At 52.7% G+C, this 17,283-nt stretch overlaps 1 protein-coding gene across 1 annotated transcript in view; it reads left to right on the top strand.

Moving 5' to 3' along the window:
- LOC100905009 (somatostatin receptor type 2) overlaps nucleotides 1-17,283 on the top strand; it is a gene marked incomplete at its 5' end in the record, with an annotated part of 123,575 nt that overhangs the window by 99,460 nt on the left and 6,832 nt on the right. Inside the window, 2 exons of the mRNA XM_003746574.2 lie at nucleotides 2,239-2,464; nucleotides 4,627-4,790. Of these exons, the coding sequence (XP_003746622.2) occupies nucleotides 2,239-2,464; nucleotides 4,627-4,790 (390 nt within the window). The remainder of the gene's footprint in view (nucleotides 1-2,238; nucleotides 2,465-4,626; nucleotides 4,791-17,283) is intronic.

Below are 17,283 nucleotides of genomic sequence, written 5' to 3'. Positions count from 1 at the left end.
ACGAAATATTTTGAATCCAACTCCTCTCGGGGCCGTAAAGCGTTGGGTAACGACGGTAAAGAGTTCCCTGCGCAGCAGACAGAGTCCCGGAAGTGATAAAATGCAGCAATCAGGAGCTACCTTCTAGAAGCCATTTTCCATTTCCAAGGCTCGCCCCCTCCCCTCGGTATCTCGCTCCGTTCCCGGCCCGTCGACCGATCCAGGTGGTTTCGTCATGCGCGACGTCGAATGGTTCGAAGTCCCAATACACCGGGCTCGACTGCAATAATAATCGTTGGACGGCCGATCTTGTTGTCGGCGACGGTGCGATCGCGGCGCGGCATTGTATTTCGCGAGGCAACGTGTCCGTTGGGAGCCCTTGGTCTCGCCGCTCGCCGTTGGGACTTTTTTGACGTGGAATCTTCATCAAGCGAGAGATGAATCACGGAGTAACCACGCGGCGCCGGGATCGGTGCAGTCTCAGAGCACATCTTCCCCGCGTGGGACAGAGCACTCCTCGGCGACAGTGTCCGAGGTATTGGGAAGATATCTCGAACGGGAAGAAACGGCTGCGTAAGATACATAGCTCCCTCATTTAATACTTACGGTGCCGCCGCGCCGGTCCCGAAAATGTCCGCCAGCGTAATCGCAATTTCCCTCATCGAGGAGGGAATGTCGCTCATTCCTTCGATGGTGAGATTAGGTCTCCGTGATTTCGTCGTTTCCTCCTCGTAGACCCGACCCCACCCTCGTTCGAGCTACCCGGTGTGACCCGATGTCGAGCCGCCCGCGCACCTCGTGGCCAATCTCCCACTTTTGCAATAACACCGAGCAAACACTACATGATTGAGATTCCGGTCATTCACCTTCCTAGATCACCCGCTCCCCATTGTTGGCTACGTCGAGCAGCACCCTGCGGCACCGGGGAACGTCCTCCGACGGACCAAACAGCGGGGGACGCGGGAAAACTCAAGAGTAAGAAGTGGGTCATCGAATTGATCCCTCCTTTAGCCGTTGGGAGATATCTCAAAGAGGTGATAATGGATCGATTCTGTTCGTGTCGCAGCAGTGCTTTCCGCGTCAGCATCATCTTCACATCGTTCGCCTCTCCGCCTGTCGTTCAGTGCCTGTTTTCGAGAGGAAATCCGCTGTGAGCGCTCAGCGCACTTCGGCGCTTCTGCCCCGGTGACTCGATATCGGTCTCTCGCTGTGGAGCAGCCCGCTCCCTCAAAATTTTCAGACTCGTACTCATTCGACGAGTTCTTTCCCAAATTAGGACAGTATATAAGCCCTCCAATATACCACCGGAGACGTACCACCGTGCATACAATAATTGACGTAAATGGTTCATTCTAGAACCCAGACCCTTGTACCAACCTCGGAGCAATCTGATTAGAGCTTGAGACCCCTATCGCCCAAGCCATCCGGTCCCTGGCATACCCAAGGGAGTGGAGCTCAAAAGGACTTCACAGAGGAAAAAGTCCCAGAAGCGTTATGAAAAACGTTTTTTTATTTTTGCCCGGCTAGCTACTAACAATAAGTATTGTGACCGTCAACTCCGCGAGGCCATCAGGATTTTTATTAGGTCAAGCATGACAATATGAACGTTTAATAACGTGTCAGGGAGCGGGCGCCGCTCTCAGTAATAAGGCGCCAGACGCGCCCATCGGAGAAAAGAGAGTTAACAGGAGCGAAATGGTATCAAACCGAGAGGGGGAACTCCGCCTTCCAAAATTGAGTTGGAGACCTCCCTAAAGTTCGAAAATACAGACTTGCCCTCCCTGACTCTTATTCGCTCTTCAACTCAGTCAGGTGGTGGGGCTCGAGCGAGAAGGATCTATGGAAACTCGCGAAATTCCGTGAGCGCTCTATGGAATATATATTCGGTCTCCATAAGAGAAAAAAAACGCGGATGTAGTGCTTAAGATCAATCTCGTCGTGAATGATTTTTCCCCATTCCTCCTATGAGCTCGAGGACAAGTCGCCTTAATTGAGGCCCGATAGCAGACCATTGAGGTTATTTCCGAAGCCGTCCCGGTCGGATCAGCAGAGGTTCCATCGGGCGTACTCCGGAAGCTGGGCGGCTTAGGGAGATACTCTGTTGTAGTCTGTTGGTTTCTAATGCTCTCGGTGTCGAGTTCCATTTGTCGCTTCCGTAGTGGTAGTCGCGAGTCTCTCGGTCGACGCAAGCCGTCGCCGCCATCTAGGGAGACGATTCATGGAGGAGTAAGCCAGCCTAAGATTGGATTCTGTTCACAGATCTACATGACAACGACGTCGATCAACCAATTCACATCATCACTTCTGCTGACCGTTATGTCTGCCGACCGGTACATAGCCGTGTGTCATCCGATCTCCTCGCCTCGATATCGAACTCCTTTCATCGCAAAATTCGTCTGTCTCACAGCATGGACCGTATCAGCGCTGCTCATGGTCCCTGTTTATCTATACGCGACGGCGTTCGATATCCCGAAGGAGACCATCAGTGAGTATTCTCTGAAATTTATGATCGAAGGATTTCTCCCGCTGTCATCTGCATTGGTATTTTTGTTTATCGCGCATGTTTCGCGAACGACGTCTTAGTCACATCGGTTCCCGACTCCCACGGCGCCACTCGAAGGTGCCTCCACACTCGTTCTTATCCGGTGTCCGTCTCTGTGAGGAGCTTTTCCCGCTACTTGGTCGCCGTCCCTCCCCGAGTGTCATAGTACAAATGGCTGCATTATCGGGGGTGTGGTCGGCGGGTTTCCACTGAGTGACATCGGTCTTCCTGCTCGGACTTCCTCTCATCCGTCTCTCTTAGCTTTCTCTCTGTCTCTTTTTTGTACCCTTGTCCTTGCGTGGTGGCGGCGTATTTTCGCCCGGCCAGCTCCCTGGATACGGGGCAAGCTCGCAACGCGGAATGCTCGCTGGTGCGGCGCCGGCGCCTACGGTCATCGTCGCCGTATCCCTGACTCCATGGTGAAGAAGGAAAAGTGCGCTCTCTATTTATTATACGAGCCCTAGCGAACAGATACGTTTTACGTAAAGATTGATCAGGACAGAACGGGAGAGGATTAGGCGGAACAAAAAAAATTATCCTCAGCTCGACCAATATCTACGCTACGCACCCGATCGGGGCTGGCAGTCCGTCAGCCAGTCAGTTGGACAGGACGGCTTTTCTTGAAAGCAGCAATTTCGCTTGGCAACACCCTCTAACCCACCTCGACCCTTCTGAGAGTGTATGTGATCTGAAGAATGGCACTTAACGAGCGCTCGAGTGAGCGTGCGAGCGGTGCTCGGGCGGCCGACCGACCGGCTGGCGGGCGGGCGCGCCGGGGAGCGAGCGGATCCTTCATTCCGTTTGTGGCCCCCTACTCCATCCTCGCACTCTTCCGTCCAGGCAAGAGATGAGAATCCGCCCACCTACAGACCCATTTGTTCTCATCACCACATTTGCTCGAAGTCACAAGTCAGAGGATGATAATAAGCGCCAGTCAAGCAAGCGCCATTCACGCCGCTCGAAATCTCCCGCTTATCGAGTTCTAGGCATTCTCGGATCTCTCTCAGCCCGGCCAAAAGAGAGAAGAACATCGGTTGGCTCAGAGAACTAGAGATCCACAGCAATTCTAGAATCCATTGGTGAACCTGATGCCACTGCTCGGATGTCCTGTCGAGCTCAAAGGAGAGTCACCGAGGGAATTCTGACGGCGCGGCGAGAAAAACATGTTTTTCGCTCCAGATCCGAATGTTGGTCTCGTGGGCGGAAGCAGCCTTATTATAAGCCCGGAATGAGTCGGACAGTCCGGTCGCAGCATGATCGTGGATCCCTTCTCCGATTAAATTCGGTAGTCGCAGAATCCGACAGAACTGCGACAGCGAGTTCCGGCTTCTGTCTTTGACTTCGAACATCCTCCAACTCCGGGAGATGTCGTCCCCGTCGCGCTTGAAGTTGGCTCGAGGGGGCGACTAAGCCCGAGGGTGGTTTTATACGATTTTCTATTTGTTCTGGCATGAGTTCCTCCGATTTTCTTGGTTCCTAAGCCCGCCCGCGGCGCAGCTCCTCTGTCCCAAACACAATGTTTCACATCGAGTCTTATTTGTTCACACAGACGTCGCTCCCAGCTCCCTGTCCCGTCGCTTCTCCGCCCCCTCCATTCTGATTAGAATTCCCGATCGGACATGCTTGGAAGAAAATCGGATCTCAGCGGCAGAAAAGCAATGAGGCCGAATCGAGAGCCGGGAAGATCGTAATCCCGACTAATTCAAGAGATCTTTTGACTTAGCAGCTCTCAATCGTCTTTCCTGCCTGAGCTGAGGGCATTTTTGGCACCCTCCAGTGTCTCGTGTAATTCGTTTCTGCAGAACTCCGCTTTTTCTCGTAGTCGCGTCCTCCTTGGTCGGCGCGCAGTCTCACCGAGACCGCGCGGACCCCTATTCATCTAATGAAAATCGTACTCGTTATCGATCATGCACGTTGCTCTATCTGACTCGAGCTAATGAGTTGCTCCGCTCCAAGTATCAGTGGATTCCCCTAAGATGATCTAGGTAAACGGAGCTTGGGATGAAAGATGTTGCGGCTCTGAGGGAACCGTACAGGGTTTCTTCCTTCAAGCATGCGAGAGAGTCTCTCCCGAGCATGAGTTGAAAGAAAATATTCCTTTCCAGATGGTGTCGTGCATTCGCGGAAGGTTTGCAACATCTACTGGATGGACACTCCAACCCTCACCGGGCAGACGGCTTTCACGCTGTATTCATTCTTCCTGGGATTCGCGATCCCGCTTGTTCTCATTCTGGTCTTCTACTTTCTGGTGATCTTCAAGCTCAGTAAGGTGAGTATTTCTGCGAAGAAGCTAAACGATACTTGGAGGTCCTTGGCGGTGAAACACATACTCGAAAACCTCCTGTCCGCCTCCTGAGATTTGGTGGCTGTAGAAAACTTCCGTATACCTTTTCTTCGTGATTTCTGCCATGTCCGCAAGATCCTCTGCTCCCTCGGAAGAGACCAGCCCCGGCTCTTGCATCTATCATATTCCATCTACTCATCCAATTTCTCTCAAGGCGAGAAGAGCGGGCTGGAGCTCAAGAGATCTCCCGACATTGTTCTCGAGAAAATAGTCCAGGGCCACTGCATATGTATAGGGAAGCAGACTTCTCTCGTCCTGGTGCCCCCATCTCATCTTCTTGCGTCAGATGCGGTTTCGTTGGTGTGAAATTCCTCCGACGCGGCGCCTCCGCGCAACTTCATCTTCGAAGTCGAACCTCCCCTCTACGGTATCGACTCCTGCTGGGTTCGAGATCTCTTTCGAAACGCCGCGCCGCTCTCCCTCATGAGGTTCCCGGGGGAGGGATTTCGTCACAGTTACCACAGTCGGATGGCTCTTCGCCAATCATACCCGCGGTCTGATCAGATTGAGTTGGATTATTCAGATTCTGGAGATCTGGAGAGACCTGCGATCGAGTCAGAAGAGTTTCCTGTACGAGATATTGCTGCACGGAATGACGAGCCTCACACTTGATTTTCGTGGAAGTTCGAAGGTTTGAGGCTGTGCTTAATGCGGGACGGGACACTCCAAGGAAGGAGAAGAAGCTTGTCGTAAAGACTCCGCTCAAAAAACTGTGGGGAACGCTTCTCTTGCCTTGCCCTACCACCAGATGGGGTCGCTCGGGGACATGAGACGTAATTGGCGACGAGTTTGCCGAAGCGTGCAGGTTCTGGCAATCATCTACATCGGAACAACTTTGAGAACACCGCTCAGCTCGGAAGCACCGCTTATCAACTCTCGATTCAGACAGGAGAACAGCACCTGGGACGGGAAACAACGCGTGGTGAAGAAAAACGAACTTCTGTGATTCCTCCCTCGGCTCGGTACCTATAGGTTCCCTGACAGAGGACGAGGAGCTTCCGAGATCACTTTCCCTCCGCATATGTGTATGGACTCGGCGCTGGGCTTCGAAGCGTGCCGGAAAGACACTCGGTAGCTATACTGAGATTGCCCTTACGGAGAGATATCAGAGCACTCGGAACTGTGTCCCTGGAAGACGGAGCGGATGCGCTCTCTATTTGTAGGCGCTCCGCATACGGAGATCGAGCCGGGAGAACTCCCGGCGGACTTGGCGTGCTTATATGTACATAGACGCACACAGGCGAACATACTTCGCATAGACTACATGCGATGAATGATGCAAGCAAACATCCATCATATCGCTTCGCTCGTATTCTCCCGAATTCCGGAAGGGAGGGAGATCCGAACCGCGATCGGAAGGATCAGGGAAATCGGAGCGAACTCGAAGAGTCAGGAGCTCTTGCTCGAGAAGAGTCGAGACCTTCCACGGCCAGATTCACTCAGGAAAAATTGCTTTCTCGGGGGGACCGCGAGCGGAACGTGGAGGGTTCCCGTAGACTCCCAAATACGTCCAATGTTTTCCCAGGTCAAAGCTCATGAGTCTTTGGAAGCTGGAAGAAGGAAGTTCGGTCGAGACCTCGCCCGGAGCCCCAGCAACACCGTACCGGAAAGCCTAGCCCCGAAGAAGTGCAATCCTCATTCCGATTCACTCTCATCCGATGCAAAAATATCCTTGATGAGCCAAAACTCGTGGCGCGGTTCCGTGGAGGCGGTTGATATAATGGAAAAGTTTATAAATGGGCTTTGCGAGTCCCAACCAAACGCAACGTAGTGACCCGGCAGCCTTCGAGAATAATGGGCGCTTTGTTTAATGAGCGCCTGCTTGCCGGCGTACTCGGCCGCGAGAACAAGGAGGGGTACGGGCAGCTTGCTCACCGGCTGTTCTCAATGCAAGTGAGCAAGTCAGTCAAGCTGCTGGCCAGCACGGCTTCGACTAAGGCAAGTTTATGACGTTGTTCATTATCTCGGCTTCCGGGTGCGCAGCGCAGAGTCGCGATGGATCGCCGGAGATCCATCTTGTCGGCTGTCATCCATCGGCATTTCCAGTTTACTCGAACGACTGGTAGCAAACCATCGAAGACGTCGAACTCGATCCCGTACACTTCGCGACGTCCTGTCACGGCTCTCCTCATGCTCGGCTCTCAGTCGTTGGCAACTCCTCGGTGTCCGCCCGAATTCCCGTTCCAGCCCTGACATGTGGGCAGTCCTGCCATCGCTAGACCTGCCCCCGGGCGTTTTTCTGCCGCCTCAGCCGTCGTGGCACTTTGCCGCCAGAGTTTCTGATGAGGATAGCGAGCGTGTGAATGGGGAGCACTTCTCCAGGTCCCCTTCCGTCATCAAGAGCTCTCATAAAGTTCCGCAGGTGATCAAAGCAGAAAAAACTGCGAATCAAGCCCCGAACCACGGCCTCGAGTTCTAGGCCGACCAGAGGCGGGAAATGACACTCCGTCATCTCGGGAATCTCCTTCACTCCACTACAGAACATCCGGAGGCGATTTCCTCACTACCTTAGAATTACCGGGGTCGCTAACCCGAGCTGTTGCCTCAACGGCTACCGACACCAGCCATCCGACTTCGCGTACTTTCCTCTCTTTTGTTGGCCCGACAAAAAAAATTGCAGTTCCTCTTCTGAATTCCTTCCATGCGTATTGAGCAGCTACCGGAGGGATCGAGAGTGTCAGAAATCCCCTTATGCGAACCAGATCGGGATTATAAAAAAAGAGGAGTCGGATACAGTCTCGGTCGAGAGTAGGGATGAACGAACTCATCAGCATAGAACCCCGCATCGCTGTTTGAGATATTTGCCATTAGAGAAAGACAGTGCATCTCCGGAATATCGCTGTTACGCAAGGAGTGAGTGCTTACTGCCCGGGTCACGTTTTTCGTCGGGTAAGATACCGAACGATGATGTCACCGTGATCGGGTGAAACATTACGCTTTTGCGCATCGAGCTCCGTTCCCCTCTCGAGTCTAATCGACAGCGGATACGACCGTGTAACTTCGTACAGCTCCGTCCCGCAATATCTCCTGAATCGAGCTCATCCGCTGAACTACTCCACCCCCGACAGGTCTTGAATGACAATCCGGACATGACGGTCGGGGGCAAGGGTGGGACCAGCCAAGGGTGGCGTTGCGTTTTTCGATCTGCTATCCCATCGATTCCATGTATCTGTATTTCGGAGACAAACCTCCGGACATGCCAAAACGATAGACGTCGCAGGCTGAATTCCATGCAGAGTCACGGGACAGAAGTTCTGGCCTTGCTTCTGTGGGACAAACTTCTTCTATGGAAACATTCTTTATGAGGTTCCGACGACAGAAGACGACTTCTCCATCCTATCTGTTTCTCAGTGAACCGATGATTCATCGGAAAACCAGCACCATAGTTGCCGCGCCGTCAGCGTCACCCCAAGCAGATCTGGATTCGGTCTCCTGTTTCCTCAGTCTCACAAGCACTAAAGCAGCATAGACGCTGCAGCCGACGGTGCGAGCTGAAGACCTCTAACAGCCTACCCCAGGGCTCTGGTTTCATGCGAAGTGAGGCAATGATTGGAGTATCATTCTCTGGAGATGCCTCCTGCCACAAGGTTTCTCGGCACTATCAATCAGTGGTTCCGTGGGGCAGGCAGGCAGGCAAGCAGGCTGGCCGGTCGGCACTCTGACAGTCGACGCTGCACCGCGACTGTGACCAAGGATACGAATGGCAACGATCTGTCTTGCTGCTATTATGAGCGGTACATGCCAGCGTAGATGAGATTCCGGCTCCCCGACAAGGGAAAAACACTCACCTGGAGAACATACATATGCTCTCGACTCCTGGGGACCAACAAGCGGTGTCTCGCAACAGATGAGCCGATGGAGGTGATTATTTGTACTCGGGACTTCATGGGTGATCACCTGATCGTAGCAATTCCACTGAGCAAAAAGACTCCCGGTGACGTTGATCTCGAATTCCCATATTCTTCTTGTAAAGGGCTAGTGAAATTAAATAAATCGGAAGGTCGGCCAATGAATCAAGCTCCGAGCAACTTCGACTCGAAGGATGTCGTAGATTAATCGATACCCAGGATTTTGCGTCCCACCCTAATCCCTCACGATGCGAGTCGTCCGAGATAGGCGCAGCTCTCCCCAAGCAAAACCGAAAGATCTTCCGTTTCCAATGCGCACGATGATCTGGGCGGGCCGACGAATCGAACTTACGAATCGGAGCCGTCGAATGCGTCTCGGCCGGAGCAGCGACGACGACAACCGTGAGCGATTTCTGCGGATGAGCGATCGTTCGCCATCAGGCAGGAATCCCCCCGATAATCAGCTGTATTGCTTGGCCTCGAAGAAAGTTCCGAGGAAACAAATCACGGAAGACTTCACTCTCGCGTCGGCTTCCGTATTTTTGAGCTCGCTCCTTCCGTGTACTTTCTGAAACGAGCTTGATCAAGTTAGCAGGCTGCTTGATTGGCAGGAATCTGGGGAGGGTCGTAAATTCTATCGGAAACGGATTCTAGCAAAGCAGAGAAAGACTCAATCATTATAACTGCTCGGCAACGGGACTTGGGGAGCCGTCAAGAAGGAGAGATTCGGAATTGAATGGGTCCCAAGGTCTCGTTAGAATTAATTGCGCTCGAGGACAAGAAGAACGCCGAGAAGAGATGAACCTCCTCACTCAGTCCTGTCTGCCCCATGATCCGGTCTGCTCGCGGGGTCGGCTGATCACGGAGTGATCACTCGGTGGGATTGAATGGGCTCGCTGCGCTTCAGTCCACGAAGGCTATTCGAAAACTCATTGAGGACGGCAGTGTCTCCCTCGCTGTCCGAGTGATTATTCCCCATTACAAAGTCCCAAAGTCATTCGCTCGTCGGAGCGAAAGGGGCGGCGCAGCAAACCGATCTCATCATGTTGAACATGAAAAACGAGAATCGATATTCAACCCAGAGACCAAATCTGTCTCGCTCGCCGCAGTCGGGGTCGGTGCATATAAATAACCAGAAAGCAGCTCATTGCCCAATACTATATCTAATCTTGCTCCATGGAAGAGCAGGGGAGGAAGGGGTTCGGTCGCCTGGAGGAACATGTTCGGAATCTTCTCTCCTGGAAGTCTCCGCGATTTTCCATCGCACCGTGGAGCGCCTTACGCTCTTCTGAAAAAGTGCGGCCTCTCAGTGAAAAGTCGACGGTCTAGGATTCCCGCCGCGAACGCTCTCGGGCTTGTCTCGTCGGTTTCTGGGCAGCATCCGCGGAGGAGTTCTCGATAGCGTACTTTGGTCCCGACCCCTCTGGTCCCCTGGTTTTGATTTTTGAACCTACTGCTTTGGGAGCCGATCGCGAGAGGCGACGAGCATCATCGATATCGAGAGAGTTCTCATAGAGCCGAGTTCCCGACCCTTCGGAAGCCCGTATTATTCACACGATTCGAGGCTCTGTAGTCTCAAGATGTACATACAGTGCCCGCGGCGACTGCACTCGCTTATGAAAGCAGAACCCGCATCAAGAAAGTCGAGCACTCACCCCGGTCGAGCCCTTCTCTCGCCCGATACGTCAGCTCGCTGCCGCGGGAAGGGAAACCACTTATTGACAGAAGCTAATTCTCGCCGGGTTCGGTACCTAAGAAAACATTCGAGCCAATCAACGGACACTGATCGGAGGAGTACTCCCCACGTTCTTTGTTTGCCGCTGTGAATACACCTCGGTACTGACGTCACCTCAAGACTCCGCGTAGACCTCATTATTCATCTCCGAACTGCGCCTGATTTGTCGAGCCTCGCCTCTCGATCCTCCGGCCCTTGATAAAGGCAGTAAAGGCTTATTAAAGTTCCTAGACGCTTGTTAGCGGTCATTAACGGTCATGAATGGCCTGTAACGTTCATAAACGGTCGTATACGCCTATAAATGGTTATTAGAGTTCGTGCTCCGACCGTTTTCGCGGTGAGTGGCCTGGAGGACACATCCTGTCCCTAACGACAGACGCTTCTCCAAGCTTATGCTGCGACCTACATATTTTGATCCGTCAGCGCGAGACATGAGTGTGACAATCGAGCTTCCCAAAGAGCTCGAAAACGACATAATTCCCATCACAAACGAAGATGGAGTTTTCCGCGCGATATGGCCTCGGATTACGGAAATGAGCTTTAGGTCGAGAAGAATGTCCCATGTCAATCGCGCCCGATGATACAGGTGGGTGATGAAATTCTCTCGGAGGTGAGTTTTCGTAATCGGAGTCGTCCAGCTCTGAGTGAGTGAGCCATGTTTTTTTCTCGATGACAAGCGACCCCCGCCGTTTCCTTCCAGCCCTCGAGGTGAGACTGGGGACCGGGGGGACTCATCACTAGATGTCAGTGAAAATGTTCTCTGTATTGATTCAATTCTCTTGCGCAACGTTTGGGGATCTTAGAATTGCCTGGAGGACCGGCTCCCTCTACTCTAAATGACTTGTTCCTGGGAGATCTTAATCGAGGATCATACGAGCTCGAAATCTCATGTGGTCTAACGACCTTGATAGAGGAAGTAGTCTTAGAGAAAGAGATTCATGCAAGTGCTCAATGGGTAGCCGGGCCATCATGATTCATGATGGCATTCATGTGTTCATTCCTTCAACGATAAATTATTATCGGGCGGCCTTCGACGACGAGGGAAGGCTCTCCTCGCCGCAGCGCCAAAGCTCCGCAGGAAGAGGAATCTTCGTTCGGGTCGAAGGAGGCTACCTTCATTGTAAGCAACGGTCTCATGAATGATAGCGTCCGCCGGACCATGAGCCCGGGAGCGTAAACAATAACCACTGTAATCCGAGACGCACCAAGTTTCTCTCCAGGTGAGCAGGAATTATAATTAGAAGCCTCTGAGATCCGATATTCGAGACGCAATTAAAACGGAATGAGGGACAGATGCATCGGTGGAAGAGAACGCGGGCGAAACGCTCGTTGAACAAGCGAGAACAAGAGTGATTTGGTTAGCGATCGGATTGACGTTGTCAGCAAGAATGCCGGCTGACCGTCACTCGAATAAATTCTTCCGACATTGCCGCCACCATCTGGGAGAACTGATGAGGGCCGGAACTAGCAGCTCGAGAGAAAGCGCCTGAAAAGAGGGTACGAAACATAGGAGAACTGACGAACGCGGATCAGGTATGGGGTCTCATCAAGGTCCTACACTCGTTCCGCCCGCCCTTCGCATGAAAATCAAGTTCCGCGGGCTGGAGCCCCTTGTCCGCACCCTCGGGCCCAGCAGGTTCTGTCCACGGATTCCGAAACTCCCAAAAAATTCGACATCCTGAGCCGGAGCGAAGGCTGTCGCCGTCTTCCCCATAGAAACCACGTTTTTCGGGCAGCGCAAATCCGCACGTCTCTTTCGGATGTTCGTTCCCCGCCAAGGTGAAAAGCCTATCCAGGATATGCGTTGACCGCACCAGGCGCGGGTCGCGGTCAATGAAATGCGAGCCAAAGATGCGGGATGCTCAACTCGGGAGACCTTCACCCCGCTCGTGCGAAGATCCATCGACCCGAGTCGCCGGAAGAAATGAGATTCACATGCGGGAAACCACAACTCAGGGTCCGCAGTCGACGGCAGGATGAGGATTCCTCAGATCCAGAGGCTCCCAAGGAGAAGTCATTCGGATGGGCGATAGTTTCTGGGCGACTCGCGAGCGAGTGACCTTCAGACCTCCCTATAATCGTGATCGGGGATACGGCAAGGGAACAGAGTTCTCTGGATGTGGGGAGACCGGCAGAGGATTGAATGGAGACCGATCATAGATGTCCGGAATAAGATAGACATCAGAGATTTCGGCTTCTATAATTCTGTCTCTGGCCGCCTTATCTCGAGGTACGAGAGCGCTTCCGTCTCCTGTCCCTCATTTTATCAGTTCCGACTGTCAAAGAACACTGACTGAGTCAGACCCATTGGAAACGCACGCTCGCAAGCGAATGGTCACAATTCAAGGCTCGTGCTGTAGTAAGAGCGCCTCTGGGCTTAGCAGATAACATTCAAAAATGAGCTCGACTTGCTTTTGAAGGTTCACTGACTCTGACAGTGGAGCTTTTGCGCGTCCAAAAGCGGCACGCTCCCCTGCAGCTTTGTTATCGAGGCTCGCCCAGAATCGTCGGAATTCGATTCTAGAACGAGTATGTTGGTCTTCTCCGAGGTGTCCGGTATGTCCCACATCTCGAAGGAAAGCTCGGAAAATGTCGGATGCTCAGCCTCTCGAGGTGGAGGACTCAGCCACGAATCACAGCGAGATCGAGGGAGACTCGCAGAGCTCTTCCCACAGACCTCTTTCCACGTGAGGAAAATCATTCTGGCGGGATCCCGGAACGATCCTGCGGGGGATCCTGCGATTGTCCCAGGATCCGATCATGTTTGCTGTGCTCATTCGTTTAATCTAGCGCCATGACTCTCTATCTGCGTTGCCACTTGTTATCGAGGTCTCGAGCCATCCATTCGCTTTTTCCAGTTGCGTTTGGTGTCCCGGCATAGCGAAGACAGGATAGAGTTAGGAACACAACTCGAGAGGAAGCGAGGGCGAGTTTTGGAAACACTTCGCAGATATTGAAACGAACTTCGGAATTGGACTTTCCCCAGAAGTTTAGACCGCGAAAATAATACGAGCGGAAATAGCAACACCATCTCGTCTGCAATGTGGACCCGCGAGCGGAGCGAGGCGCCGTCGCAACTGAGTCAATATTGAAGGAGATGGATTTGCGGAAAGAATGTCGCTCTCGACCAGCCCCAGATGAGGCAGCTCGAGTCGAGACAAGACCCACGAGTTTCCACGGTCGATGTCACACGAACGCGAGTTTCTGAGGAATCGTCCGGTGTGAAGGTCGAGCAGTCTCGAGCAAGATAGCTCGAACGGGTTTTCCCAAATCTCTCTCCGCTTCCAAAATCCCACGTCGACTCCAGATACCTCGCTCAGACGACATCATCCAGGTGACCTCGCCACTATCTCCGGGTCGGAAAAAGCGTGATTGTGTGCTTTTCTGCCGAAGCGAACACGGGCGTCGTCGAGTGTTTGCTCTGCATTTCAATATAATTTGCATTTAGATGATCTCTCATCGAGCTGGCCCGTCGATTGCCCAATGGATACAACGCGTTCAAAGCCTCACCCGCTACCGATTCGGTCACGGAAAACGGGGAAGAAACCACAGAGTTTACCTGCTCCTTGGGAGGCCTGACCACCTGAGATTTATCCCCCTGCTTCGTCCGCGGAATCCAGAGTAATTCATTCGAACGTTTCTTCGCTTAGAAGATCAAGAGAAATTTGATTCCGTACGCGTCGCTCGACGATTGGGTTGGGTTCCAGTTAGGCTGAGAACCTACTTACGGCAGATTAGATAAGTGTGCCTAGAAGCCGAGTGAAATAGTGGGCGAAGAGCTTTCACCAAAAAAAACGCCGTGGGCCTGGTTTTTTCTCGCGGGGAAGAATCTGACCTTTTCGACCCGCGGGAATCTCGGTCACGACGTTGTTTTTGCATTTGCCCTGCGGCACCATCGTCTGATATTAACTAATGACTAATGATCCCCTCGAATCAGCCAGGTTTCAAATTAGTTTATGCATCCCATCACTCTCCCGGATCCGGAAAACAGAGACGGAACAAGAAATGAGGGAGCTGGTATGCCTCGACTTCGAATCTAATGCGTTATCCTTAGAGATTCCGAATTCCCCGACCGATCGGTGTTGCGGAAAGGATCTTTGACTGCTGATGGCTCTGAGAGGGACCCGAATCCCTAGGGAGGGTGTGGGAGGCTGGGTCTGACTCAGTCTCCTGAAATTGATCCGGAGTCCCCTTTGTGGGGAGAATACGAGAGCATGGGGTAGAGGCGGGTGCCGCATGATCCATTCGGGGCAAGGGGAAAATGAGGAGGGGATACCGATTCGGAGGGAGATGCTCACGTATGGGGCATTGCAGAATCCGTTTTGGGGGGGGGGGCATCGCAGGATTTGTCAAAGAATCCCGTCTGTGAGCTGCCAAGACTCGATGCGAGCGGGAAAATTTTCGGAGAGTCCTCAGTGTTGTTGCGCTCCGCAGGTTGATACTCTCGGCTTCTTTCATCGCACCGTCCGCGTCCGGCTTGGGTTCGGACCTTCGACGATTCCTTGATTCAGATGGTTTCTCCCTCAGCGACCGACAGTGAGAAATATTTCTTCTTCAAACTTGATGGTCGAATAAGAATTAGCAGGGACAAATATTTATCGCCGTCGGGTTGTGACCCGAGGGTCCGAGAGCAGGTCCACGACCTTGTTTGGGAACCTTCAGCTCCCAAGGTTTCAGAGAGCCAGAAGAGACTCGGTACCGAGCTAACGTCCGGCGGAGAATTGATGTTTCCCGATTATTTGGAGAAACGGCGAGTCCCGGTACTGAATAGCCGACTCCGGGCGAGCGTGTGACAGCGAATTTTCCGCGGACGGCTCGCTTTCGCGCTCGCGGAACTGTCTCTCGCACATCCGTCGTGCGGAACAACGACCATCATAATAATAATCATCTGTTTGTTGTTCCCCGTGGCGTTTGTAGCGAGTGCGCATTCCATATTTCAAAGTTAAGTTACCGCCCCCACTCGTATGACGCTGTCGTTCCGAGCCGGAGGAGGAGGAAAAAAACGAAAGGGACAGAGGAAAACCTCCGCTGTTCTGGGTCGACAGAGCGTATGCCGCAGATCTGAGAACGGAAAACGTTGACGGCAAGACTGCATACATATGACGAGAGCCGCTGCAAATGTCCGCGCCTTGCGAGACCCCATTGAATTTTTATATAGGGAACGAACGCGAGCCTGACACGAGTTTGAGAAGGAAAGATGTTGCGATGCGAGCGTTCCCCCCGGATTCGACCCATAAATCTGGGACCGTCGGCAACCTTAAAAGGGTTTCCAGCTCGGGAAATCGGAATTGAAGGAAGCCGCGCGGACGCTTCTGCGGGAATGTAAGGCGATTGCCTGAAGGAGATCATTTTTTTGTGCCCTTACGCATTTCCCCCCTGAGCTGGTGCTTGCATCCGGCTCTTTGCTTCTTTTTGATCTTCGAGGATCCCGCATGTAATTTCGCGCGTATCTGGCGGCGAGGCATCCATCAGTCTTCGTATTTTACGAGTATTGCTCCATCGGAGCATTCAGGATCCCTCTTTCGTCTTTGTGTCTCTTCTTCTCCCCGCTTCTCTCCACCCTCGGTTTCTTTTCCATTCGCTGTCTACTATCCTCCTTTGTCGCGGCCGGGATTCGACCGCCCTTTGTTGACCAATGATGGTGGTCGGGCCGATCTTATCCCCATATCGGCAATTCTTCCCGTCTCGCACTTCTTAGCGATTCGTTAAACAGATCGGAAACGGATAGAATGCAGTATGACGCCTCACGCTCCCTTCTCAGCTTCTAATTGAGCTACGGCAGAGATGCTCTGCACCATCGTCGGTCGGAAAGAATGAAGCACGAGTCAATCCATCGCGTGCGTCTGACATTCTCTCAACGACGCGACGTCATTCTCTAACGGCTTGAAATGGTTCGTCCGAAAGGACCGGGCCCTTCCCGGAGTCGTTTCACTGTATTATCTGCCGGAGAATCCTGGTAGGAACAGGAGGGACTCCCGCGCGCCCTGCGACCGGAGCATTCACAAGGCAAAAAATCACAGCGAAATCTCCAGACAAAACCCCGGGGAACAAGTGACGAAAAAAAAGAGTCGCATCGAAAGTTGCAGCTCGAACGGTGTTTGTTTGCTCACGTCTCATGATGGAAGGCTGTCATCGTGTCCCGCGGAAAAAGTGATGACGAAGCCAATCAACAAAAAGTTCAGATGAGTTCTCTGACGGGCTTCTCTCGAGGACGACGGCAAGCAGAAAAACTTCGAAAATCCCGGGAAGAGGATGCTCTCCACGCACAATGCAATCGTCAAGCGGTTCTTTGATCCGTGTCCAGAGGGGTTCCGTAAGCAAAACAAAAATATTGGAAAAAGAAGGACCGTCTTCTTGGAAAGCCTCCAGACAAAGGAAGCGAGGAGGCCCTCCATCCGATCTGATCGTACTGTAAATCCCCCTCCTGGACGTGACTCCCTTAAGCTGTCCACAGAACAAATCGAGATGTCGTTTTTCCACACGTCTGCACATTGCGCCGGTTGCGAAATAAACTTCCGTGACGACCGTCTAGAAAATACTCTGAGGCCAAACTTCGATATATTATTAGGGCCCGGAACACGTCACATCGTAAGGTGCTCAAACAAAAGTCAAAACAGAGCTCCCGCGGCTCTCTTTCCGGGATCTTTTCGGCGATTTGTCAATAATTCCAATAGACTTCGAAAGCCCGACTCATGATCTCGATTTCGGAGACGGTCAATGGTCCCTGTTTGGCTTCCCCGAACAGCGAACCAATATAATATACGGAAGCAGGGAGCGGGGCTCAGACTTCGAATCGCGGAAACCTACCGCTCCAAGGGGGTAGGGGGCTTCGTGA

Source organism: Galendromus occidentalis, unplaced genomic scaffold (assembly GCF_000255335.2).
Source record: "Galendromus occidentalis unplaced genomic scaffold, Mocc_1.1 scf7180000077497, whole genome shotgun sequence".
NCBI lineage: Eukaryota > Metazoa > Arthropoda > Arachnida > Mesostigmata > Phytoseiidae > Galendromus > Galendromus occidentalis.
The sequence above is the reverse complement of the archived record's forward strand: the minus strand, read 5'-3'. Positions and strand labels throughout refer to the sequence as shown.